At 45.9% G+C, this 25,631-nt stretch overlaps 2 protein-coding genes across 6 annotated transcripts; both read left to right on the forward strand.

Annotated features, from left to right (window-relative positions):
* Positions 1–4: 4 nt before the first annotated feature.
* Positions 5–4,790, forward strand: PTGES3L (prostaglandin E synthase 3 like). Of its 5 annotated transcripts, none has more exons than XM_066364062.1 (8): positions 14–121; positions 345–440; positions 781–894; positions 984–1,050; positions 1,155–1,253; positions 2,883–2,972; positions 3,671–3,724; positions 4,585–4,790. In XM_066364062.1, the coding sequence occupies exons 2-8, from the start codon at positions 433–435 to the stop codon at positions 4,609–4,611; spliced, it is 459 nt and encodes a 152-aa protein (XP_066220159.1). In that variant the 5' UTR covers positions 14–121; positions 345–432; the 3' UTR covers positions 4,612–4,790. The 5 variants fall into 5 exon arrangements, with proteins under 5 accessions (XP_066220161.1, XP_066220162.1, XP_066220159.1 ...); XM_066364061.1 differs by having other exon boundaries at positions 16–121; positions 4,427–4,790; XM_066364064.1 differs by lacking the exon at positions 345–440 and having other exon boundaries at positions 5–121; positions 4,427–4,790.
* A 7,911-nt stretch (positions 4,791–12,701) lies between these two features.
* AARSD1 (alanyl-tRNA synthetase domain containing 1) lies at positions 12,702–24,621 on the forward strand. Its single transcript, XM_066364060.1, has 12 exons — positions 12,702–12,833; positions 12,982–13,113; positions 15,429–15,588; positions 17,619–17,676; positions 18,122–18,278; positions 18,371–18,487; positions 18,720–18,850; positions 19,046–19,112; positions 19,293–19,384; positions 20,395–20,449; positions 22,357–22,451; positions 24,402–24,621. Exons 1-12 carry the CDS (start codon positions 12,795–12,797, stop codon positions 24,535–24,537), a joined length of 1,239 nt encoding a protein of 412 aa, XP_066220157.1. The 5' UTR covers positions 12,702–12,794; the 3' UTR covers positions 24,538–24,621.
* The last annotated feature ends 1,010 nt before the right edge of the window (positions 24,622–25,631 follow it).

Below are 25,631 nucleotides of genomic sequence, written 5' to 3' on the forward strand. Positions count from 1 at the left end.
ACGTCACCGAGTTCGGACGTTACTGAGGGCGGGCCTTCCCCCGGGATTTAATTCGGGCCAATAATTTTTTGAGCGCACAGTGTGAATCAGGCACTGAAAGTACTAAGCGTTGGAGAAACAAGTAAGTGAAGCCAGGGACAAGTCATTCTGTGTGTATCTAGTGTAGTGTATCCTTTGCTCTGGTACAAGAGGGTAGGTCGTCTCTTCCTAAATCTGTTTCTGGAGGCCCGGAGATGTGAAGGGCTGCAGGGATTATGCTCTCCCACTGTCTATCCCGAGTGCGGTTCCCTTGGCTGTAGGGCCACGTATCCCCTGCCTCTAAAACCTTCCCCCGACCGTATAAGGAGAGGCAGCTGCTGGGGGCGTCACCAGGATCTAAAGATAGCAGCCCCTGGCACAGACGCCAAAAGACACCGGGCAGCGGGATACGCCATGGCAGTGTGAGTGTTTCCGGCCTCCCTTTGCCTTTTAGATTCCTAGCCTCACATTTTCTGGGCGTTCCAGCTTTTGCGAGGCCCTATGAACCCCAGACCCTAGGTCCCTGGAACTTTGGGGTAATGAGGAGCAGTGTGACCTCCTCTCTACTCTCTCACTTTTGATTCTCCCCGGATTCACCTTCAACAACACATACCCATTTCCATCACTCCTCTTCATTTAGCTCTAATTTGACAGGGCTGTAGCATAAAATATTCCTATATTTTCCCCTCCTCCCCTCTTTCCCAAATGCTGTCAGTCTTCCCTCTCCCCTCCCTATGAAGCCCCACTTCAACTCCTCTTCAGGCAGCATGCCCGGACCCTGTGGTATGACAGGCCTAAGTATGTGTTTATGGAGTTTTGTGTTGAGGACAGCACCGATGTTCATGTGCTCTTAGAAGACCACCGCATTGTGTTCAGGTAATGGCCCTCCCCTCTGTAGGGCGTGGCTTCCTGGGAACCTTTCCTTTTTCCCAATGCTCCCACACTCTGCCTCCACACCTCCTCAGCTGCAAGAATGCCGATGGAGTGGAGTTATACAATGAGATTGAGTTCTATGCTAAGGTGAACTCCAAGGTAAGGATGGGTGGGGCAGTAAGGTTTGGATGGGAAGGCTGCCTGGGAAATGGGAGATTCATTCTAAACTTCAGACCCTGACAATGAAGCTCTCTATTTGGCAGGACTCCCAGGATAAACGCTCTGGCCGCTCCATTACTTGCTTTGTGAGGAAGTGGAAAGAGAACGTGGCCTGGCCCCGGCTCACCAAGGAGGATATCAAGGTAAGGAGTAGCCTGTTCTTTCACCTGTGCTCTCTATCCATGTACACAGTTACCTAAGTTAGGTCTGGGAATCACCCTTGCCTCCTTTCCCACCAACATCCAGTCATTCTCCGGATCCTGTGGATTTGACTTTCTGGAGAGTACTGAATCCATTACCTCATCCCTTTCTAATTCAGGCTTCATCCATCACTGGCTGAGATTTGTTGTGTTTTTTCAGCCCGACCCCGATCTATCTAATGCATCACTCCCATTATGATCTGTTTAAAACACACATTTGACCCTGTCACTCCCCTGTTTAAGACCCTCCAGTGGCTTCTTTTCTCCTAAAGGTTGCAAATTGGCTGTCTGCCGGTTAGATCTGGCTCTCAAATTTATCTTCTCAGTCTTCACAGTGTGAAAATTATTTCAGTTGGCTACTAATATTTAGAGTTTTGGTTAGTTGCTGACATATAAAAATGTGGGGCCCTGGCTGGGTAGCAGAGTTGGTTAGAGAGTAATCCTGATAAGCCAAGGTCTCGGGTTCTATCCCAAGTCCGGAGGCACATACAAGAGTCAACCAATGAATACATAAATAAGTGGAACAGCAAATTGATATTTCTCTCTCAAGTCATTGAGTAAATAAAAATAAAAAATGTGGCTATTTCACCTACAAATCCAGATTATTAGCTTCTCTCAAAAAATGGAGATTTTGGCCGCATTGGTCTAAAATTTCCCAGTGCCTGGAGTTGGAGCTTTAAATGGGGCATGTGGTCCACCTCATTTTACTCTCCTTTTCATTATCTTGCTGATGTTTTCAGGCATCTGAGCTCATACCTTCTGCCCTTTAGGTTGAAGTCCAAGCATCATAGCATGACATATAAGATCATGACCTGGTTCTTCCTCCCTCTGCAGCCTTATATCCCAGTACTCTCTGCCTCAAATTACACATTTTAGGCACAGAAAACTGCTTGCAGCTCTTTTGCAGACATCAGGCTATTTCTCAACTTTGTACCTTTGTTCAAGCTGTACCTTCTTCCTGGAAAGCCTCCGTCACCACTACCTTCTCCCACCTGACCCCTTCTCATCCTTCAAGGCCATGAGACTCCAAGAAGCCTAGGTTCCCAACATATCCCCTAACCCTCCACCACCCTTTCCACACTGTATTATAATGCTTTATTTACATTTTCCTTCCCCACTTGCTTCCTGATGTCTGGAACTATATGTATTGAACATTTTTATAATCCCAGTGCCAGCCTCAGAGCCTGACTTATAATATCTGTTAAATGAATGAGTGAATAACTTCTTTCTCTAAGTGTGGGAACTTGGAACATGGGCCAAGTTCCATGTGCCAAGGATGGTCCCTGTCTTGCTTGGTTGACTCTGTGATACTTTATGACACAGTTGTATTTCCAGATATGTTGTCTCCCTAGTCAGTGTGCTCTTGGAGGACAGACTTTTTGTGCTTTTCCCATCATGGATGATGATAATGACGTGGTAGCCTGGCGGTGGGGTTAGTCAAAGGAGTGCTTCTGTTGGGAAGACTACTTGCATCGGCCTTCTTCCTCAAGCATGCTCCTGTGCACACAACCACATTTTTCTATGTACTTTTGCTATTCTCTGGCCAGTGACTCTCCATGCTTCCTCTTACAGCCAGTGTGGTTGTCTGTGGATTTTGATAACTGGAGAGACTGGGAAGGGGATGAAGAGGTGGAGCTGGCTCAGGTGGAACATTATGCAGAGGTAATGCTATTTTCTTCCCATCTCTATCATTCATTCTCTCTGTCCCTGCATGCATTTCTCTGTAGGACTGTCATCAGGGCTGGCCAGAGATACGTGAGCTCCTCAGACTGGCTGCTCATTGGTGCTGATAGTCTTTACATATTTTGTGCAATGTTTATTTAGTAGGCATGGGAGAAATTGATATTTTATTAAGGAAATTGTACACATAGAGTCACTCACTATTCATAGAGTAGAGCTTGTGTTCTGAAAATGATTGGCAAACTTTTTCCTACTTTTCTGTAATTTTTGCTCCTTCCTATTTTGTGTACATGTGTGTGTGTTTTCTTGAGCCAGATATCTTCATGGGAAGCAGTATAAAATTCACATTAAAAACTACTATTTCCAAAAACACAGAAAATTAAATTTAAAGAAATCACTATCTCCCAATAAATTATTTGGTTTCAGAACTTCGGTACCAGTTATTCATTCAAGTTGTAAAAACACTAGCAGACCCTGACCTGGATTAGTAAGGAGGATGGTCTTTGCGTGTTTAAATTTCTTTTTAAAAAAGTGGATCAATTTACTTTTTTCTAATTCATTCCACTGATATGCTGGGGGATTTAAAGATAGGGCAGTTGTCTGGCTGGGACCATTCTCCTATGGTTTATCAGTATGCAGGTGGCTCTTCTCTCTTGTGACTACTTTTCTCCTCCCACTAGCTTTTGCAGAAGGTCAGCACCAAGAGACCTCCCCCTGCCATGGACGATCTGGATGTAAGTAAAGCCTTACGCCCAACCCTTCAGTTTCCTTTTTTATTTTATTTTATTTATTCTTTTTTTTTTTAGAGAGGAGAGAGAGACAGAGAGGGAGGCAGAGAGAGAGAAGGGGGGAGGAGCTGGAAGCATCAACTCCCATATGTGCCCTGACCAGGCAAGCCCAGGGTTTTGAACCAGTGACCTCAGCATTTCCAGGTTGACTCTTTATCCACTGCGCCACCACAGGTCAGGCCAGTTTCCTTTTTGCCCTTAAAAATAAGATACCAGAAAGCTCCCATGTCAACCCCTAGCACATAGTAGTTCTCAGTGCATGTTAATCAAATTTGAGTATGACACAAGAGGTTGAACATTCTTCTCCAGACTTTAGAAAACCCAAGTGAGACTCTCCTCACTTCCGTCTTTCCCTCTGCTTCTCCATCCTAGAGCAGATCTGGCCCTGGTGACTGTCTTTACAGCTGTGAGGAGCAATAGCATTAATTGAAATGTGAAACTAAATGATATATGACACTGTGCTGTTTATTGAGTACCAGTGGTTTATTTTCCAAAATTTAAATCCTTTTGTATTAGCCTCCTAAGAAATTGTGTGACTCAGAAAAATCACAAAAGAAAACTTGGAGAGCAGAAGGGAGTGAGCAGTGTTTGTGGACACAAATGTTCAGTCTTTGCATACTCTACAGGTGCTTTTGTCTTTTTTTCTAGGATGATTCTGACAGTGCTGATGCAACAAATAATTAACTTCTGTAGAGCAGAGCTGAGAAGGAAGTCCAGCTTTTTGGCTGTGTACTAGAGTCTTCTGGGATCTTATATCTTTCCCGGAAGCTCTTAATTAAGGGTCATCCTTCATTTCTTTTTCTTAGGTACTTGACTATGGTTGCTGCATCTGATGGCAGAATAGCAGAGAAGTAGGCAGGTGGAACATCTGACTTCCTACCAATTAGCTATAAACTCTGTGTTTAGGACACTCATTAAGGCTCTCTTGAGTATTTGAACATGTGTGTGTATGTACTAGAGCAAAAGCCAAAGAAGCAACATATAGATTACAATAAATTTCTGGGAACTGGTCTGTCTCTTTTTTGCTTGTACTTCTTCCTCCTGGAGGCAAGCCTCTTCTCCCTCTATAGTTAGTCTCTAAGAGAGGGGTGGCTATCAAAGATCCTGGCCCTCATTATTGTGAAGAAAGATTTTGGGAGCAGGCTGTAACCATGCTGGGACTTCCCCATGCACAGATCTATGCTTTGACTTCCCAGAGCAGAAACCAGCCTTTCATTTTATGGCCAATACTGCCACCCTTAGAACCAGCTAGAAACCAACCTCAGCTTACTGCACACTCCAGGAATCTATACTTTTAAACCTGACTTTAGTTTTTGTGTGTGTGTGTTTTGAGAGAGAGAGAGAGAGAGAGAGAGAGAGACAAGAAGGGAGAGAGATGAGAAGCATCAACTTGTAGTTACATCACTTGAGTTGTTCATTTACTGCTTTTCATACATGCCATGACCAGGGCAAGCTGAGCAGCAACCACTTGCTCAAACCAGCAACCTTTTGGGCTTAATCCATTGACCCCGGCTTCAAGCCAGTGACCTTTGGGCTCAAGCCAGTGACCATGCTGGATGAACCCACACTCAAGCCGGAGACCTAGAGGTTTGGACCTGGGATCTCAGGGTTCTAGGTCAATACTATCCACTGTGCCACGACCAGTCAGGTCTGATTTTAGTTTCTAAACTTAAAACAAAACAAAAACTGCTAATACAAAGTTATGTTTGTATTGTTATACAATTTATTATCGCATTAAAATTTTTTGAATCTCATATTAGCCCTATAAAATAATTAGGTCTTTTCTTCATAGGTGATCAATCAGGTCACAATAAGTGGCAAAGTTGGGACTTGAATTAGTATAGATGGCATGTCCCTTTATCCACAATTCTGAAAACTGATAAAGAAAAGGCCTGACCAGGCAGTGGTGCAGTGGATAGAAAGTTGACCTGGGACACTGAGAACACAGGTTCAAAACCCCAAGGTCGCTGGCTTGAGTCTGAGGTCCTGGCTTGATCAAGGAGTCACTTGCTGTGTTGTAGGCCCCCTGGTGAAGGCACATTTGAGAAAGCAATCAATGAACAACTAAGGTGCCTCAATGAAGAACTGATGCTTCTCATCTCTCTCCCTTCCTGTCTGTCCCTACCTCTCTCTGTCTCTAGCAAAAAAAGAAAGAAAAAAAAGTAGATACCAGGCCCTGGCCAGTTGGCTCAGTGGTAGAGCATCAGCTGGATGTGTGGAAGTCTCAAGTTCAATTCCTGGTTGGGGCACAGAGGAGAAGCAACCATCTGCTTCTCCCCTTCCCCTGTCTCCCCCCCCCCCCCTCTTCTCCTCCTGCAGCCATGACTGGAATGGTTCAAGCAAAGTTAGCTCTGGGTGTTGAGGATGGCTCCATGGACTTGTTCAGGCACTCTAAAATAGGCACTCTAAAATAGCACTCTAAAACGCAATGGATCAGCAGCCCAGACAGGCAGAGCATTGCCTGGTAGGGGGCTTGCTGGGTGGATCCAGGCCAGGCACATGTGAGAGTCTGTCTTTGCCTCCCCACCTCTCAATAAAAAAAAAATTTTTTAAAGTGAACACCAAAACTCATTTGACAGCAAAACATGATCTAAAATGTGAGGCTATTTGTAGTCTGATAATTCCATTTAGTGTATTTATTTCTCAGTGTAAATATTAATGAGTTCCAAATGAAGTGTGTTAGGTAACACATGGAGTATGCTCTCTATCACTGCCTAAAATCTGAAAAATCCTCAATTCTGAAATATCTGGAGTCTTCAGGTGTTTTTTAGTTGATTTGAAAGAACAGAAAGAAAGTTAACTTTTATTTATTTATTTATTTATTATTTTTTTTCTAAAGTTGGAAATGGGGAGGCAGTCAGACAGACTCCTGCATGCACCCAACTGGGATCCACCTGGCACGCCCACCAGGGGGCAATGCTCTGCCCATCTGGGGCGTCGCTCTGTTGCAACCAGAGCCATTCTAGTGCCAGAGGCAGAAGCCACAGAGCCATCCTCAGTGCCCGGGCTAACTTTGCTCCAATGGAGCCTCGGCTGCGGGAGGGGAAGAGAGAGACAGAGAGGAAGGAGAGGGGGAGGGGTGGAGAAGCAGATGGGCGCTTCTCCTGTGTGCCCTGGTCGGGAATTGAACCCGGGACCCCCGCATGCCAGGCTGACACTCTACCACTGAGCCAACCGGCCAGGGCCAAGAAAGAACTTTTAAATGGTTTGAAGTTGTAAGGCACTGATTGCAGTTTGTTAACTTCTCTTAACCTCTTCAGCTACACTGTCCAATTAGGTAGCACTAGTCCCATGTGATACTTGAAATGTGGCTAAGCCCTGGCTGGATACCTTAGTTCAATGGTAGTCATCCTGGTCCCTAACACCCACTAGTGGTGGGTGGTAGCGGAACAACCAAAGTATAAATGAAAAGATAGATTTAACTATAGTAAGTTGTTTTATAAAGATTTATTCTGCCAAACAGCGAAAATCCGACATAAAGTACTCGGTAAGTAATTATTATTATATGCTTTAACTTGCTGTAACTCTGTTTTATAAATTTTATAAAGTAAAGTTACTTCCCTACTTTATAAATCACCATTACTGTGGAACTGGTGGGCGGTTAGAAAATTTTACTGCCCTGGCCGGTTGGCTCAGCGGTAGAGTGTCGGCCTGGCGTGCGGGGGACCCGGGTTCGATTCCCGGCCAGGGCACATAGGAGAAGCACCCATTTGCTTCTCCACTCCCCACCCCCTCCTTCCTCTCTGTCTCTCTCTTCCCCTCCCGCAGCCAAGGCTCCATTGGAGCAAAGATGGCCCGGGTGCTGGGGATGGCTCCTTGGCCTCTGCCCCAGGCGCTAGAGTGGCTCTGGTCGCAGCAAAGCGACACCCTGGAGGGGCATAGCATCGCCCCCTGGTGGACAGAGCGTTGCCTCTGGTGGGCGTGCCGGGTGGATCCCGGTCGGGCGCATGCGGGAGTCTGTCTGACTGTCTCTCCCCGTTTCCAGCTTCAGAAAAATAAAAAAAAAAAAAAAAAAAAAAGAAAGAAAAAAATTTTTTTACTACTAACAGATACAAAAGTGGGCGGTAGGTATAAAAAGGTTGACTACCTCTGCCTTAGTTGGTTAGAGCATCATCAGGATATGCAGTGGTTGCAGGTAAGATCCTGGGTCAGGGCATTTACAAAAACAGATTGATGTTTCTGTCTATCTCTCCCTTCCTCTCTCTCTCTAAAATCACTAAAAAAAAAAAAAAATGTGGCTAGTCCAAACTGAGATGTGAGTGTAAAATACTAAGTGACCAACTTTTTTTTACAATGAAAAGGAGGACAAAAATAAATTGAAGAAAACAATATCATAAGTAAAAGAAACATTTTATTCATTGCAACAATAATACACTACAGTGTGTCCGTAAAGTTATGGTGCACTTTGAAAAGATGATAGAAATGTGAAATCTGTACCAAATAAAAGGAAAACTCTCCCAGTTTCATACCTATTCAGTGCAGTTCGATGCGGGCTCACGCACAGATTTTTTAGGGCTCCTTAGGTAACTATCCCGTATAGCCTCTACAGACTCCTCACTGACTGATGGCCTACCAGAACGGGGTTTCTCCACCAAAATGCCGGTTTCCTTCAACTGCTTATCCCACTGAGTAATGTTGCCTATGTGGTCGCATTTCGTTATAAACACGCCAATATTCATGTTGCACTTTGGTCACAGATTCGAATTTAGCGAGCCACACAACACACTGCACTTTCCTCTGTACCGTCCACATCTCAACTGGCATGGCCATGGGCTGCTCCGCTGTATACATGGTGTTACGTCATCATCTGTGCATGCGCACATGCCTCCACATCATCCTACAGAAACTGGGAGGGTTTTCCTTTTTTTTTTTTTTTTTTGTATTTTTCTGAAGCTAGAAACGGGGAGAGACAGTCAGACAGACTCCCGCATGCACCCGACCGGGATCCACCTGGCACGCCCACCAGGGGGCGATGCTCTGCCCCTCCGGGGCGTCGCTCTGTTGCGACCAGAGCCACTCTAGCACCTGGGGCAGAGGCCAAGGAGCCATCCCCAGCGCCTGGGCCATCTTTGCTCCAATGGAGCCTCTGCTGCGGGAGGGGAAGAGAGAGACAGAGAGGAAGGAGAGGGGGAGGGGTGGAGAAGCAGATAGGTGCTTCTCCTGTGTGCCCTGGCCTGGAATCGAACTCGGGACTTCTGCACGCCAGGCCGACGCTCTACCACTGAGCCAACCGGCCAGGGCCGGGTTTTCCTTTTATTTGGTGCAGATTTCACATTTCTTTTTTTATTTCTTTTTATTTATTTGTGTATTTTTTACAGAGACAGAGAGTGAGTCAGAGAGAGGGATAGACAGGGACAGACAGACAGGAATGGAGAGAGATGAGAAGCATCAATCATTAGTTTTTCATTGCGCGTTGCAACACCTTAGTTGTTCATTGATTGCTTTCTCATATGTGCCTTGACCGCAGGCCTTCAGCAGACTGAGTAACCCCTTGTTGGACCCAGCGACCTTGGGTTCAAGCTGGTAGGCTTTTGCTCAAACCAGATGAGCCCACGCTCAAGCTGGTGACCTCGGGGTCTCGAACCTGGGTCCTCTGCATCAAAGTCTGACGCTCTATCCACTGCGCCACCGCCTGGTCAGGCCAGATTTCACATTTCTATTGTCTTTTGTTGCTTTCCTGTGACCGGTCAAAGGTCAAAAGTGCACCATGACTTTATGGACACACTGTATATGATAAATGCATAATAAAAACATTTGTCATATTTTATATTGTAATTATGCTTACATGCCTATTAATTTCACTGGGGAACAAATTTTTTTTTCCTTTTCTGTTGCATGAGGTTTTAGAACTGTTTCTATATACTTCTGCATCGCTGATTCCAAATCTGAAATCCGTTTTTTGGTTCATGCTCTAGTTTTTATGCAATTTTAATTTCTTTTTGTTACAGTTAATGGCATGCATTGGTTTTTAAATTGGAGTTAAAGGGCAACGACTCTTGGGTTGAACATAACCACAAGGCAATTAATGTTTTACAAACATCACTTTTACATAATTGTAGTTTTTAAATGTAAAAAATTATTATCTGATAAAAACACCCTCTTATTTTGTTTTAAGATTGAATCATGGCTTCTTCAAGTAGGCGTAAATGTAATAGTCCTGACACCTTCTGTTATATATGTGGCTGTTACACACTTCAACATCAAAGGTGCAATATTTCGCCTGACCAGGTGGTGGCGCAGTGGATAGAGCGTTGGACTGGGATGTGGAAGAACCCAGGTTCGAGACCCCGAGGTCGCCAGCTTGAGCGCAGGCTCATCTGGCTTGAGCAAAAGCTCACCAGCTTGGACCCAGGGTTGCTGGCTCCAGCAAGGGGTTATTCAGTCTGCTGAAGGCCTGCGGTCAAGGCATATATGAGAAAGCAATCAATGAACAACTATGAAGTCGCAATGCGCAACGAAAAACTAACGATTGATGCTTCTCATCTCTTTCCGTTCCTGTCTGTCTGTCCCTGTCTATCTCTGCCTCTCTTAAAAAAAAAAAAAAAAAAAAAAAAAGGTGCAATAGGTGCAATATTTCATCATTTGTGACACGTGCATATATTGCCTATTTTCAAGTTCCCCTTGGTGATCAAGACAAGAATTGGACTCCTCATATTGTGTGTCATAATTGTGAGGAAATGCTTCATGACTGGACAAAAGAAAAACGCAAAGGAATGCCTTTTGGTATTCCCATGGTTTGGCGTGAACCTAAGGACCACAGCAGTGACCTTTATTTCTGTATGATCCATACAAAGGGCATCGGCAAGAAAAAACGGCATATGATTGCATATCCTAATATTCCTTCAGCAATATGATCTATCCCACACACTGAGACACTCCTAGTTCCAGTTTTCAATGGTTTTATTTCTTCTAAGGACGAAGAAAGTGAACATGGTGATCAAGTGTATTTTGATAAGATGCATGAGGAAACAGTTGTAGAATCTGAAGGGTCTTCTTAACCACTCAGCAGTTTAGCCAACCTGAATTGAATGACTTAGTAAGAATGACATAAAAATTGTCCTCTACTTTCTGAAGTATGGGGAACATAACTGGATCATTTGTGTGAATCTTAAAATGGTAAATTTCCTGCTAGGACACCAGAGAGGTTTCACGAAGTATCCTTGCTTTTTGTGTTTGTGGGACAGCCAAGCTCGGGAGAAACACTGGACACAGAAGGAGTGGCCAAAACGTGAAGCTCTGGAAGTAGGGATGCAAAATATTGTGAATGAACCTGTAGTTAATTGAGACAGGATCATTTTTCCCCCACTTCACATCAAACTTGGCTTAATGAAGCAGTTTGTTCAGGCTTTGAATAGAGAAAGTGAATGCTTTCAACATATTACTTCTGCTTTTCTTGCCTTGTCTTTTGAGAAGATAAAAGCAGGTGTATTTGATGGACCTCATGCGTGACGAAGAATTTGCCAGGAAGATGAATAAGGAGAAAGCAGTATGGCAGTGTTTTGTGGCAGTTACAAAGAACTTCCTTGGCAACAAAAAAGCAGAAAACTATGGACTTATGGTTCAAAGGATGCTGTTGGTTTTCTGTGACACTGGATGTAACACGAGCGTTAAGATTCACTTCCTGAACAGCCACCTTGATAAGTTTCCCAAAAATCTTGGAGCTGTTAGTAATGAGCAGACTACTGCTGGAGCATCAAATGAGATTGTTCTCAACAAGTACACAAACACAAGAGCTACAAATGCAAATTATTGCCTGAATAGAATTTAAATAAGTTTTGTGCAAATTTTATGATTAAAATAATGTTTTAATATGTTCTATTTCGAAATTGTAGACAAATTCTGATGCAATCATATCTTTTTTTGGGGGGGGGGTTTGGTGCCCTCTCTGAGGCCCGAACCGCAATCATATCTTTTAGTGTATTAGTGTATTTACTGCATTATATAAATTATATTTTCACAAAGATGATGCCCAAAAGACATTCTACTTCATTATGTTAAACTAAATGTTGAAAATTTTACAATAAGATGAAAACCTAAAATCTTGCATTGCAAAATAACTAGCTTACAGAGAAAAACTAATATCAGATTTGAGATCAGCACACTCAAATTAGATAAGAACAAGTGTTTTTATGGATGCAACAAAAATTATAATAATTGTAAGAAAAAAATACTCATTTAGATACAAATACATCCCATCACACGCAATAGATCAACTCTGCATCAATCAAATACGGACATTTACAGATTAGTCTTACAATATCAAAAAGGAGGACATGTAGGAGAACACTTTTCAAGGGAAGACAGAACTTAACAAAAGAAGGACTGTCCTCTCTAAAGGAGGACGATTGGTCACCTTAAAGATACATACCAGGCCTGATCTGTGGTGGCGCAGTGGATAAAGCGTCGACCTGGAATGCTGAGGTCGCCAGTTCGAAACCCTGGGCTTGCCCAGTCAAGGCACATATGGGAGTTGATGCTTCCTGCTTCTCCCCCTTCTCTCCCCCCCCTTCTCTAAAATGAATAAATGAAATCTTAAAAAAAAATACATACCAGGTTTCAGAAATTTTGTACGAGAAAAAACTCACTTATTATTATTTTTTTTTACCTATTACATGATGAAAAATATTCTAGATACGTTGATTTAAAGAAAATGTATTAACAAATGGGGCTTGCATTACACTTCTATGGAGCACGTTGCGGTATCCAAACCAGTACTGTCCCCACCTAACTCACCTCCCTGTAGCCCGACAGGCTAAACAAACTGCCTGGACAAGTTCAGGACACAGTATTGTTTTGTTTTGTCTTGTCCGCTGGTCCTTTCAAAGCCTTAAAACAGCTGCTAAACAAACTGGAACATCTGCAAGTCGCGTTTTCTACAAATTTGTCCCAACCACACCCCTTGCTCTTTGCTTCTGCGCAGAGACGCGCCGGTACTGAGGATTGTACCCCGTCGGCCTCCGTCCGCCCCCAGGAGTTTCAGTGCGCGTAGATCCCCGGGTCTTGGGAGATATCAGCAATGGCGTTCCGGTGTCAGCGGGACAGCTACGCCCGGGAGGTGCGGCCAGCTTGCGAGGGGCCTGATGCTGCCCAGCAAATGGGGCGGTGCGGAAGAGGGTGCCGTGGGAGGGAGAGCCGAGCTAGATTCATTGCTGGTGTACTGAGGGCTGGGGTCGGGGCTTACTCTCTCATTCCTCTCTGCTCAGTTCACCACCACCGTGGTCTCTTGCCGTCCATCCGAGCTGCAGACCGAAGGAAGCAATGGCAAGAAGGAAGTGCTGAGCGGTTTCCAAGTGGTGCTGGAAGACACGCTGCTTTTCCCCGAGGGTGGGGGACAGGTACTGGGCTCGTCCTTCCACTTTCGCCTTCCCAGGAAGCTCCTGATTTCTTTCTTTCAAGGTTGAAAATGCTCTCCTGCCCCGCTGTTCTAGCCGTAATGAAAACAGATGGAGGTTCAATTAAGTTCATTCAACACATGTTTATCAATATACTTGTTTTTCTTTAATTGAACTTATTGGGGTGACATTGGTTAAAAAGATTATATAAGATTCAGGTGCACAGTTCTATAATACATTGTCTGTTCACCTCCCAAGTCAGGTCTCCTTATCAACAAATATTTATCTAGCCATAACACATTTTAGGTACTATTCCATGCGCTCAGGATAAGAAGTTAACAAAATAGTTTCTCTACATACAGAGAATATTTATTGGAGGACACAGGCAAAACTGTTGATAGGTAAATAGTATGTCAGGTATGATAAGTGCATTAAATAAAATGAGAGCTTGAAGTAAAGAGAGTAATGGGATGTTCTCCTAAGTAGGGGGCAAGTCATTTCAGTAGAGATCTCAGGGAAGTGAGGGGTTAAGCCATTGCAATTGTGTAGTGGTGCTGGTGGAGGAGAGGTAAGTATTCCAGGTAGTAGGAATAGCAGGTGCAAAGGCCCTGAGGTAAGAATTAGCTTAATATGTTTGACAGAAACTGAAAATGATTCCCCTGAGCATGCACAACAGAAGGCAGACTTATGAGTGCTGTGAAAGGGTAGCAGCAAACTCCAATGTGAATATGGTAAAGGAGAATAGTAAGTCCAAATGTGAGCATTATGAGAGAGGCTTATTTTAACAGATAATAGCACAAACAAAGGCATGGAAACTTGAAAGAATCTGATAAATCTAGTTAACTGCAAATAGATATAGTTGGAGTCTAAGGTGTGTGTTGATTGATGACAGGCTGGAGATGAGCTTGGAAAGGTAAGTGGGAGCCAATTCAGAGGTCCTTGAGGGATGTGTTAGGGTGTGTGGACTTTAGTCAGGAAGGTATGGTAAGCCATGAAGGTACTTAGGCAAAGATATGACATGAGAGAACATGTTTAATAAACTTGCTGATGAGAATGTTCCAATTTCATATCAGTGTCATCATTATTACACTGTTTTTTCCCAACAGTGTAATAATGATGACACTGGTTTTCTTTTTTTGTGACAGAGACAGAGAGGGACTGATAGGGACAGACAGACAGGAAGGGAGAGAGATGAGAAGCATCAATTCTTTGTTGTGACACCTTAGTTGTTCATTGATTGCTTTCTCATATGTGCCTTGACCAGGGGGCTATAGCAGACCAAGTAACTCCTTGCTCAAGCCAGCAACCTTGGGCTCAAGCTGGTGAGCCTTGCTCAAACTAGATGAGCCGGCGCTCAAGCTGTCGGTGACCTTGGGGTTTTGAACCTGGGTCTTCTGTATCCCAGTCCAATGCTCTATCCACTGTGCCACCGCCTGGTCATGGAGGTTTTCTGATCTGCTGAAGAAAATTTGTGACATCAGGCAACCATAGAACATTTCATTTTATACATCGATTCTTTTAGGGAGTCTTCCCTGGTAAGACTGTTAGGTCTCTTGCTTTTGAGCTCCTCTATAACAATGTACTTTTTCATGTATGGCTTTGTAGATCATACTGCAGTTACTTCTTTGCATGTCTGTATTCTCCAGAATCAAGTTCCATGAGGGAGCATGTCTTATTTACATTGTATTTTTAGAATGGCACAGTGTCTTGTGAGCTATTGGCACTTGATTTTTTTTTTAACTGAATGCATATTTTTGTGTCTTAACTCTAGTAGCAGTACAAAGGATGGAGTGGAAGGAGGGAAGAACATTCAGATCATTTTAGAAACTATTGAAAGATAAGGATCTAGCCCAGGCCAGATGGCTCAGTTAGTTAGAGCTTTGTTCCAAAGTGCAGAGTTGCTGGTTCGATCCCTGATCAGGGCACATACAGGGACAGATTGCTGTTCCTGTCTCACTTTCTCTCTCCCCCTTCCTCTCTCTCTGAAATCAATTTTAAAAAAAGAAAGAAAGATCAGGATCTAAATTAAGGGAATGAGGGTGAGGATTAAAATTCTCTGGGTTTTACTAAAATTTTCATTGCTATAGTTACAATCTTTGTTTAATACTGTTACTTTGTTTCCTCCCTCCCGTGTTCAAAGGAAAGAGGACAGAGACAGTTCCCTCATGGAACAAAGTGGACCATATCACTTGGTATTCCATAGGGACTAACAAATTCTGTGTGTGATTCTCACACACTTTCCCTAGAGGGTCTTTGTATCCGGAAGTTAGGGTGAGCCCTGCCTCCTACCACTGATTATCTTTACTTCCTTTCCCCAGCCTGATGATCGTGGTACAATCAATGATATCCCTGTGCTGAGAGTGACCCGCCGTGGGGCTCAAGCTGATCATTTCACACAGACTCCCTTCACCCCTGGGACTGAGGTTCACGTCCAGGTGGACTGGGAGCGGAGGTTTGACCACATGCAGCAGCATTCGGGTAGGTGGGGCAGGATAGGGGAGCTATCAGAGGGACAGTTGCTGTGTAGGGGGATGTCATGATGATTGAGGTGGTTTGGGTTCTCTAGGAGTTAGCCTTTCAGAAAAGACGGCCATATTTAGAATTATCTCCAGTTGAGGCAGTGTATGATAGATGTTATAAAAGCAATATGAGCAATTAAAGTAAAAGTATTAGAATAACTGCTCCATTTGAGTATTAACAACTTCCTACTTGGTACTTTTATCTGGATGTCTCATAGACTTAAACTCAAAATGTCCAAAAAGGAATTAAAAAGCCACCCACTTCCTGAGACCTGGTCTTTTGTTAGCATTCTTTTTTTTCTTTTTTAAGATTTTATTTATTGATTTTTAGAGAGAGGAGAGATAGAAAGGCTGGGGAGAGGAGCAGGAAGCAACTCCTAGTTGCTTCTAGCATGTGCTTTGCCTAAGGCAAGCCTGGGGGTTTGAACTGGTGACCTCAGCGTTTCAGGTTGATGCTTTACACTGCGCCACTACAGGTCAGACAGCATTCTCTGTGTGCAGTGCACAACATCAACAGCCACCCAGCTGCCGAAATCCTGGAAGCTAGTCCAGACACCTTTTTGGGAATAGCCAGTCATTGAGTCCTATCATTTTCTTTTTTTTTTCTTTTTGTCACAAACAGAGAGAAGGACTGATAGGGACAGACAGACAGAAGGTAGAGAGATGAGAAGCATCAATTCTTTGTTGTGGCTCCTTAGTTGTTCATTGATTGCTTTCTCATATGTGCCTTGACCAGGGGGCCTACAGCAGAGCGAGTGACCTCTTGCTCAAGCCAGTGACCTTGGACTTAAGCCAGTGACCTTTGGCTTCAAGCCAGTGACATCTGGGCTCAAGACAGCAACCATGGGGTCTTGTCTATGATCCCACCCTCAAGCTGGTGAGCCCATGCTCAAGCCAGATGAGCCCATGCTCAAGTCGGCAACTTTAGGGTTTTGAACCTGGGTCCTCTGTGTCCCAGTTCAACGCTCTATCCAGTGCACCACTGCCTGGTCAGGCCTATCATTTTTATATTCTAAATCTCTATTTACTCTCACTGTCAGTGTGAGCATCTGAGTCACAGCTCTTAATGTCTTTCTCTTGACCTCTGTATTAGCCTCCTAGCTAGTCTCCCCACATTGTGTTACTTCTTTGCGGCCTATCCTTTTTTTAAAAATGAGAGGATGGAAGATAGATTCCTGCATGCACCTTGACTGGGATCCACCCGGCAGCTCCCATCTGAGACTGATGCTGGAATCAACTGAGCTATCTTTAATCAATGAAACTATCCTCAGCACCTAGGGCCGATGCTCGGACCAATCGAGCCACTGGCTTTTGCAGCCTATTTTTCACAAAGCAGCCAGAATAATCTTTTAAAAATTAAAATATGCTCACGTCACTCTCCTGCTTAAAGCTTTTCAAAGGCTTCCTGTTGTTTATGGTAAAGCTAAACTTACCATGGCCCCCAGACCCACCTGGGCTGGCCACTGTCTGTGCTCCAGTCTCAGCTGGTGGCCCTCCCTCTTGCTCTCTGAATTCTGGCCATGCTGGCCTTCCTCTCGATTTCTTGAACACATTCTGCCTCTTTCCTCCTTCAAGACCTTAGCTGTCTTACTCCCGTTGCCTTCACAGTTAATTCCTTCTCTTCTCTTCCTCTTCACTGCCACCAATAAGAGACAATGCTGTATCTCTAATGTCAAGCCCTGTGCCTTGCATGTGGTAGGTACTCGGTAAATATTTGTTGAGTGAATGTGGCATATTAGAACATCAAATTCTGCCTCTGAAAAGCTACATTGCTTTGGCACATTATTTGACAGCTCTAGGCCTGTTTCTTCATTTGTAAAATGGCATTGTAAAGCCTCTTATGGAATTCTTGTGAGGATTTTCAATAAAATATCTCAAGGATACTACCCAAGACTTAGCAGGTCTTCAACAAGGAAGATTTCTGTGATGATATTGTGGAGTACATGGCTGTCTGGGCTTCTCAGTCTTCTGTCTCTTCTCTCTGCTCAGGGCAGCATCTCATTACAGCGGTTGCTGATAATCTGTTTGGACTGAAGACGACATCATGGTGAGTACGAGGCATAAAACTAACTGGAGAGTATGGCCCTGACTACTAGCTCCTTTCTCAGGAATGGGTAGGCAGGAGGAGGGTAAAAGAAAGAGCTGTGTTCAAAATCTGCTGTGTTCTGTTTCCCTGGAAGATAGGGTGGTGGATGACCTTGACCTTGTGTTTCTTCAGGGAAACACTAGGATGAGAGGATAACTATCTGCCTTTGCTTAGGAAAGAACATAGAATTTTGAGCCTAAAGGCCTATGGGGTGAATCCTGACTGTGTGACCTTGATCACATTTATTACTACCCCTCACCTGTAAGATGGAAATGACAGTCCCTACCTTGCAGGATTTTTGTGAGGATTAAATAAGATAATTTATAAGACATTCTTTGTAAACTGTAAATTTTCTTATATTGTTGTCATCATCAGCATCCTGTGACTACTCTACTTCTTATGACAGGGAGTTGGGGCGACTCCGGAGTGTGATTGAGCTGGACAGCTCCTCTGTGACCTCAGAGCAAGTAGCTGCCATTGAGCAGAGTGTCAACGAAAGGATCAGAGATCGGCTGCCCGTGAATGTGCGCGAACTGAGCCTAGATGATCCTGAGGTGGAGCAGGTGAGGGGCGGGCCGGTGGGTGGCTTCTGTAGGGTGGCTCTCTGAGGGCTCCTTGTCAAGATTCAGACAGCTCTCTCCCTCCCGTGTTCCAGGTGAGGGGCCGGGGTTTGCCGGACGACCATGCTGGGCCCATTCGAGTTGTTACCATCAAGAGTGTTGATTCTAATATGTGCTGTGGGACCCATGTGAGCAATCTCAGTGACCTTCAGGTAGGTGAGGAAGGGCTTTTGATAGTTGGAAGAGAAGAAGGTGACAGTGGAGTGTGGGGTCACGACAGGGTTGGGAGTGATAGAGGGGAACAATTGGGCAGTCCTGAGCAAAATCACTCCTTGATTGCTCCCCAGTTGAGGGGGAGGTCTAGGTGTCTCCTACCCTCAGGCGCAGCGTCCACTGTGGTTTCTACATGTGTGTGTGTGTGTGTTACTCCCTTGCCTCATGTAGGTCATTAAAATTCTGGGCACTGAAAAGGGGAAAAAGAACAAAACCAACCTGATATTTCTGGCTGGGAACCGGGTGCTGAAATGGATGGAGAGAAGTTACGGAACTGAGAGAGCCCTGACCACTCTGCTTAAGTATGTCTCCTTCTGGTGCCTCCTGTTTCTCAGGTCCTGGACACCCCAGGCTTAGCTTTCCTGGCCGTAAGGCAGACGGAATTTCTATCTCGGGGGGTAAGATGTTATCCTAGATGATAGAGTGCTATGGATGTAAGCCCAACACCAAAAGCAGTTGGGAAGCTGGGCAGACTTCCATGGACCTTTCACTTGCAGGTGTGGAGCAGAGGATCACGTGGAAGCAGTGAAGAAGCTGCAGAACTCCAGCAAGCTCCTGCAGAAGGTGATTATTCCATGGAGGGTAGAGAGGGCATGGGCTCTGCCTGGAACAGGCTCCCTGGACTCGCCCCTTCGCCTGACCAGATGTGTAGTTTTTCAGGGGGGTGGGAGAGTGAAGTGGAGGGAAGTGGAGCTCTCTTGTTACTGTTTTTGCCTGTCTACTCAGTTCTGGCATCCATTTCAGAACAACCTAAATCTGCTGAGAGACCTGGCTGTGCACATTGCCCACAGCCTCAGGAACAGCCCAGACTGGGGAGGTGTGGTCACATTACACAGGTGAGAAACAAGGCAGGGGGTGTTGGGCTTTAGTTTGCAGCATGTAATGGGTGGCGCATCCCTCACTGGTATTCTATTCTTTTTAAATGAGAGGAGGTGAGATAGTGAGACAGACTCCTGCATGAGCCCTGACCAGAATCCACCTGGCAACCCCTGTGTGAGGCTGATAATTGAATGAACTGAGCTATTTTTAGCACCTGAGGCTGACACACTGGGACCAGCCGAACTATCCTCAGTACCTGGGGCCCAAGCTTGGACCAGTTGAACCATGCAGGAGAGGAAGAGGGAGAGAAGGGGAGAGCACCCAGAGATTGGGGAAGGGGAAAGAAACAGATGGTCGCTCCTCCTGTGTGCCTTGACCGGAAACCGAACCCGGGACATCCATATGCTGGGCTGATGCTTCATCCACCAAGCCAACCAGCCAGGGTCACTGGTGTTCTTAAGGCTGCGTAGACCCTGAGAAATCTGTTACCTACAAGATTTCTTGGTTTTGATATAAACATCTTCACTCTTAACTTTTTCAAAAAATTTTATTTATTGATTTTACAGGGCAGGGGTGAGAAGAATTGACTCACAGTTGCTTTACTTTAGTTGGTCATTGCTTGCCTGTTGCTTGTCGTATGTGCCTTGACCAGGCAAGCTCAGGGTTTTGAGCCGGCGATCTCAGCGTTCCAGGTTGACGCTCTGTCCGCTGCGCCACCACAGGCCAGGCTTCACCCTAACTTTCATTAGCACCTTACCTACCTCCTTCATCATCTAACAGATCTCCACTTACCTCGGCAAATCCTACTAAAGGGAGACAGAAATAAACGCAAAGCTTGTTATGAACTGCTGATTCTGAGAAGGATGTCCTGCTGGCTGTCAGCCGGCACTTTCTCTTTGCTAAGGGAGCCTGGGACTCTGCTCAAACAGGCAGCAGGGAGGCCAGCCTCCCGAGGAGGGTGTGGGCGTCCTGCGGTTTCCCAGCACCCCCTCCAACCTGGATCTCACACCTGTGCCTTTTGTTGTAGGAAGGAGGGTGATTCTGAATTCATGAATATCATTGCCAATGAGATCGGGTCAGAGGTAAGAGGAACATGAGGTTCTCTGTGCACCGTGGGCAGAGGCCTAAATGAGAAGCGTTAGTGTGGCCGAAGTCCCTCCACGTGAGCACAGGAAGAGCAGGGAGTAGAAACTCATTCACTGCTGTTTTCTTATGATCAGAGCTGTGAGCCAAGCTGTTTTAGGTGTTGAGCTAGGTCTGTGGTGTTGACTTTTCTGGGGCTGTGACATTTACCAGCTCCTGAGCTCCTTTCAGCAGAGTTGGAACTCCTCTAAGCCACCAGGTTTATGTGTGCTGAGGGCCTATGTGAGATGAGATCAGACGCGTTCAGGGCGGTATGGCTGAACGCCATAGACTAACAGACTGAGGGCCTATGTTAGAAATACAAGGACTGGCTAGGTCCTTGGAAGGCCATGCCTTCCATTTTCCTTTTCCTCTGGCTTCAACTGCCTTCCCCTTCCCAGTAGTCCAAAGCTTAGTAACTTCCAGGACTCATAGTTATCCCAAAAAATGCTTTTTGGAATACTTATTCTGAAAATGAATTTGGAATTCATAATTCTGTCAGCCTTTATGATTTAGGGTGGTAAATGCTGGAGGCAGAGGAGCACATTACCTGGAAAGATGGAGAGGTTGACAGGACATAGACCAGGGAGCAAAGGTGGTCAGGCAGAGGGAAATACGGAGGTTCAGGGAACCTCCGTACATGGTACATGGGGGACACGTGGTAGCCAGGCTGCAAAGTTTGGTGGGAGTCAGATCACAGAAGGCATTTTGTTTGGCCATGGTTAGCAGCCTTCTGTCTTAATGTTCAACCTAAGGTCCTGTGACACTTTCTTTTTTTTTTTTTTTTGTATTTTTCCGAAGCTGGAAACGGGGAGGCAGTCAGACAGACTCCTGCATGCGCCCGACCGGGATCCACCCGGCATGCCCACCAGGGGACGATGCTCTGCCCATCTTGGGGCATCGCTCTGCTGCAATCAGAGCCATTCTAGCGCCTGAGGTCAAGGCCACAGGGCCATCCTCAGCGCCCGGGCAAACTTTGCTCCAGTGGAGCCTTGGCTGTGGGAGGGGAAGAGAGACACAGAGAGGAAGGAGAGGGGGAGGGGTAGAGAAGCAGATGGGCGCCTCTCCTTTGTGCCCTGGCTGGGAATCGAACCCGGGACTCCTGCAGGTGAGGCCGACGCTCTACCACTGAGTGAACCGGCCAGGGCCAGACACTTTCTTTCTTTTTTTTTTTTTTCATTTTTCTGAAGCTGGAAACAGGGAGAGACAGTCAGACAGACTCCCGCATGCGCCCGACCGGGATCCACCCGGCACGCCCACCATGGGGCGACGCTCTGCCCACCAGGGGGCAATGCTCTGCTCATCCTGGGCGTCACCATGTTGTGACCAGAGCCACTCTAGCGCCTGAGGCAGAGGCCACAGAGCCATCCCCAGCGCCCGGGCCATCTTTGCTCCAATGGAGCCTTGGCTGCGGGAGGGGAAGAGAGAGACAGAGAGGAAAGCGTGGCGGAGGGGTGGAGAAGCAAATGGGCGCTTCTCCTGTGTGCCCTGGCCAGGAATCGAACCCGGGTCCTCCGCACACTAGGCCGACACTCTACCGCTGAGCCAACCGGCCAGGGCCTCAGACACTTTCTAAAAGTTTCTTGGCTCTGGTGGGCTAGAGTGTAGGGGCTGCATGATCACTCATCCAGAACATCGCTTGTGGCTCACGGGAAACATCTGTGTTTTTTTTTTTCAGTTGAGTATGACATGGTATAAATTTAAGGTGTACAACGTATTGATTTGATACATTTATAATTGCAATATGATTTTACAATCTGTTCTTGAGACTGAGGAGAGTGTACATTCTGGAGGGGTTGACTCCACATTTTTTTTTTTTTTAACTCCACATTCTTGAGTATCAGCTTTCATCTGTCTTACTTCCTAGGAGATCCTCCTGTTCTTAACTGTGGGCGATGAGAAAGGCGCTGGACTGTTCTTACTGGCAGGGTCAGCAGAGGCTGTAGAGACCCTAGGACCCAGGTAATCTTCCGTGGACCACCTTGCATGGGTGGGGGAGCCTGTAAACCTAACCTAATACATCCCATTGCTGATGACAAAGGCCACCACACCTGTAGACTCTCTCTCTTTTTTTTTGTATTTTTCTGTAGTGAGAAGAGGGGGGAGGCAGACAGACTCCGGCATGTACCAAATTGGGATCCACCCAGCATGCCCACCAGGGGCGATGCTCATGCCCTCTGGGGCGTTGCTCTGCTGCAATCTGAGCCATTCTAGCACCTGAGGTAGAGGCCATGGAGCCATCCTCCCATCCTCAGCGCCCGGGACAACTTTGCTCCAATGGAGCCTTGGCTGCAGGTGGGAGAGAGAGAGAGAGAGAGAGAAAGGAGAGGGGGAAGGAATGGGCACTTCTCCCATGTGCCTTGCCCAGGAATCGAACCTGGGACATCCATGCGCCGGGCTGATGCTCTACCACTGAGCCAACCTGCCAGGGTCTGCTGTCTCATTTTGATTCACACCACAAACCTCTGAGATGGGCTGAAATAATTATCACCAACGATCATTCTCAGTTATACAGATGAGGAATGGCATACTGTATTGGGACCTCACAAAGGGGCAGAACTGATACTTGAACTCTGGTTTTTGGGCTCAAAATCTCATGTGCTTAGCTTTTTCTTTTGGAAATTGAGATTCATAAGTGATACATAAATACAGATCCTGGGTTATCAGGGGCAGTTGAAGCAGATGAAGATGGTGCTTAAGGCACCGTTAAAGCAGAGGCACAAACTCTGTAGGATTTTGAAACAAAAAAAAAAAGGCATTGATGAAATTGTTAGGAAAAAATTAGAACTTTTTGGACTGCTTCCTATTATATTATTGTTTATACTTTATTTAAAATGAGATACGGTGGTGTTGTACCCCTTAGTCTTTCTCTTTTTCCCCCTCTGTGCCAACTGTTCTTTCTAATAGAGTTTGCAAAGTCCTTAGCGGCTCTGGTGAATGTGATTTGCTGTAAAACACTGTAGGAAAACATAGATTTTAAAGCAGAGGTTTTTTTTGTTTTTTGGGTTTTTTTGTGGCAGAGACAGAGTCAGATAGAGGGACAGACAGACAGGAAGGGAGAGAGATGAGAAACATCAATTCTTTGTTGTAGTTCCTTAGTTGTTCATTGATTGATTTCTCATATGTGCCTTGACTGGGGGGCTACAGCAGACTGAGTGACCCCTTGCCTGAGCCAGCGACCTTGGGCTCAAGCTGGTGAGCCTTGCTCAAACTCGATGAGCCCACGCTCAAGCTGGCGACCTTGTGATCTTGAACCCTGGTCCTCCGCGTCCTAGTCGGACGCTCTATCCACTGAGCCACCGGGGTCAGGCAAAGCAGAGGTTTTTGATGGGCAACCAGAATTGGCCTGTAGACTGGTTTGGCCTGTGCTATTTTAAATTTTAAAAATAAGTTGCTACATTTTAAAATCAGATTTTTACATAAAAATACATAGTTCTAGTTTTTCTCAAAAGAGGCACTCTCTGGCGACACTGGGCTCCCATTCCCACATGGTAGTAGCTATAAGGAACCTGAGCAGTGGCTGCCCTCTTCACAGAGGACAGGCTTTTCCGGGGTGCCACAGTCCCGCCTCTCTCTCACCCCGTTTGCCTCGCTGCTGCTCCCCACAGGCGTCGTGGCTGGGACCCCTTACCCCAAGTGTACACTCACCTGCTCCCTGGAGGTTGCTCCAATTTATGTTGCCCATGTCTAGACACTGCTGTTGTTTCCAGTTAGTCACTCTTACAATAAACATGGTACATATTACCTTTGTGCCCATGTGCAAGTAATCTTAAGGGTTTCTAGAAACTGTCTGCTCCCCCCTCTCCCCCCCCCCCCCCCCACTGAAGGGGAAAGACTCAGGGCTACTCTTGGTTTTTCTGTGACTTTTCCTTTGACGACCTTGTTTCTCCTGACTGTATTTCTGCTTCCCAGGGTGGCTGAGGTTCTGGAAGGCAAAGGAGCGGGGAAGAAAGGCCGCTTTCAGGGTAAGGCTACCAAGATGAGCCGGCGGGCCGAGGTGCAGGCGCTTCTGCAGGACTACATCAGCACACAGAGTGCCGAGGAGTGAGGACGTGGGCCCTGCCTGGCGCTCCTGCCGCTTGGCCTCCCGGGTCCACAGAAAGAGTCTCTTGGCCAATAAAATAGTCTGGCTTGCAATGATTGTGGTACTGTGTATAACTAATTTATATAGTGTACTTCAGTGTGCTTATGCACTTTGGGTCTGTGACTAACCAGTTTACTAATTTGGTTCCATTAGACATAACCTATGTGAATGAGTGTTATGTTGATGCAGTGCACTGATTTATCGAAAGCCAGCTGCACCCATTCTTCTTGTAGAAACATAGGGTCCAAAGGAGAATGCAAGTCAGGCTGGAGGCTTGACCCAGGGCTTAGACTCATTCACATCTTTTATTTTCTTTTTTCCTTATTTTTTTTCCTAGCATTGTATTTCAGAACTAAAAAGTGTCAATGACTTTGCATATAGGTCAAGAAGCCACAAAAAGTACATAGTAGAAAGATGCTCCAAGTCTTATTGAGGCAGAAAAAGGATGGGAAAAGATACCATGAAGACTAATTCAAAGAAAACTAGTATAGCATTATTAAGATCAGGTAAATGAGGTCCTGGCCGGTTGGCTCAGTGGTAGAGCATCGGCCTGGTGTGCAGGAGTCCTGGGTTCGATTCCCGGCCAGAGCACACAGGGGAAGCGCCCATCTGCTTCTCCACCCCTCCCCCTCTCCTTCCTCTCTGTCTCTCTCTTCCCCTCCCGCAGCCAAGGCTCCATTGGAGCAAAGTTTGCCCGGGCGCTGAGGATGGCTCTGTGGCCTCTGCCTCAGGCGCTAGAATGGCTCTGATGGTGGCAGAGCGACGCCTCAGATGGGCAGAGCATCGCCCCCTGGTGGGCATGCCGGGTGGATCCCGGTCGGGCGCATGTGGGAGTCTGTCTGACTGCCTCCTCTTTTCCAACTTCAGAAAAAATACAAAAAAAGAAAGAAAGAAAGAATGCACTAAAAACAATTCTGGGCCCTGGCTGGTTGGCTCAGCGGTCGAGTGTCAGCCCAGTGTGTGGATATCCCAGGTTCGATTCCCTGTCAGGGCACCCGGGAGAAGCGACCATCTGCTTCTCTACCCCTCCCCCTCGCTCTTCTCTCTCTCTCTCTTTC

This window comes from Saccopteryx leptura, chromosome 2 (genome assembly GCF_036850995.1).
Source record: "Saccopteryx leptura isolate mSacLep1 chromosome 2, mSacLep1_pri_phased_curated, whole genome shotgun sequence".
Lineage (NCBI taxonomy): Eukaryota > Metazoa > Chordata > Mammalia > Chiroptera > Emballonuridae > Saccopteryx > Saccopteryx leptura.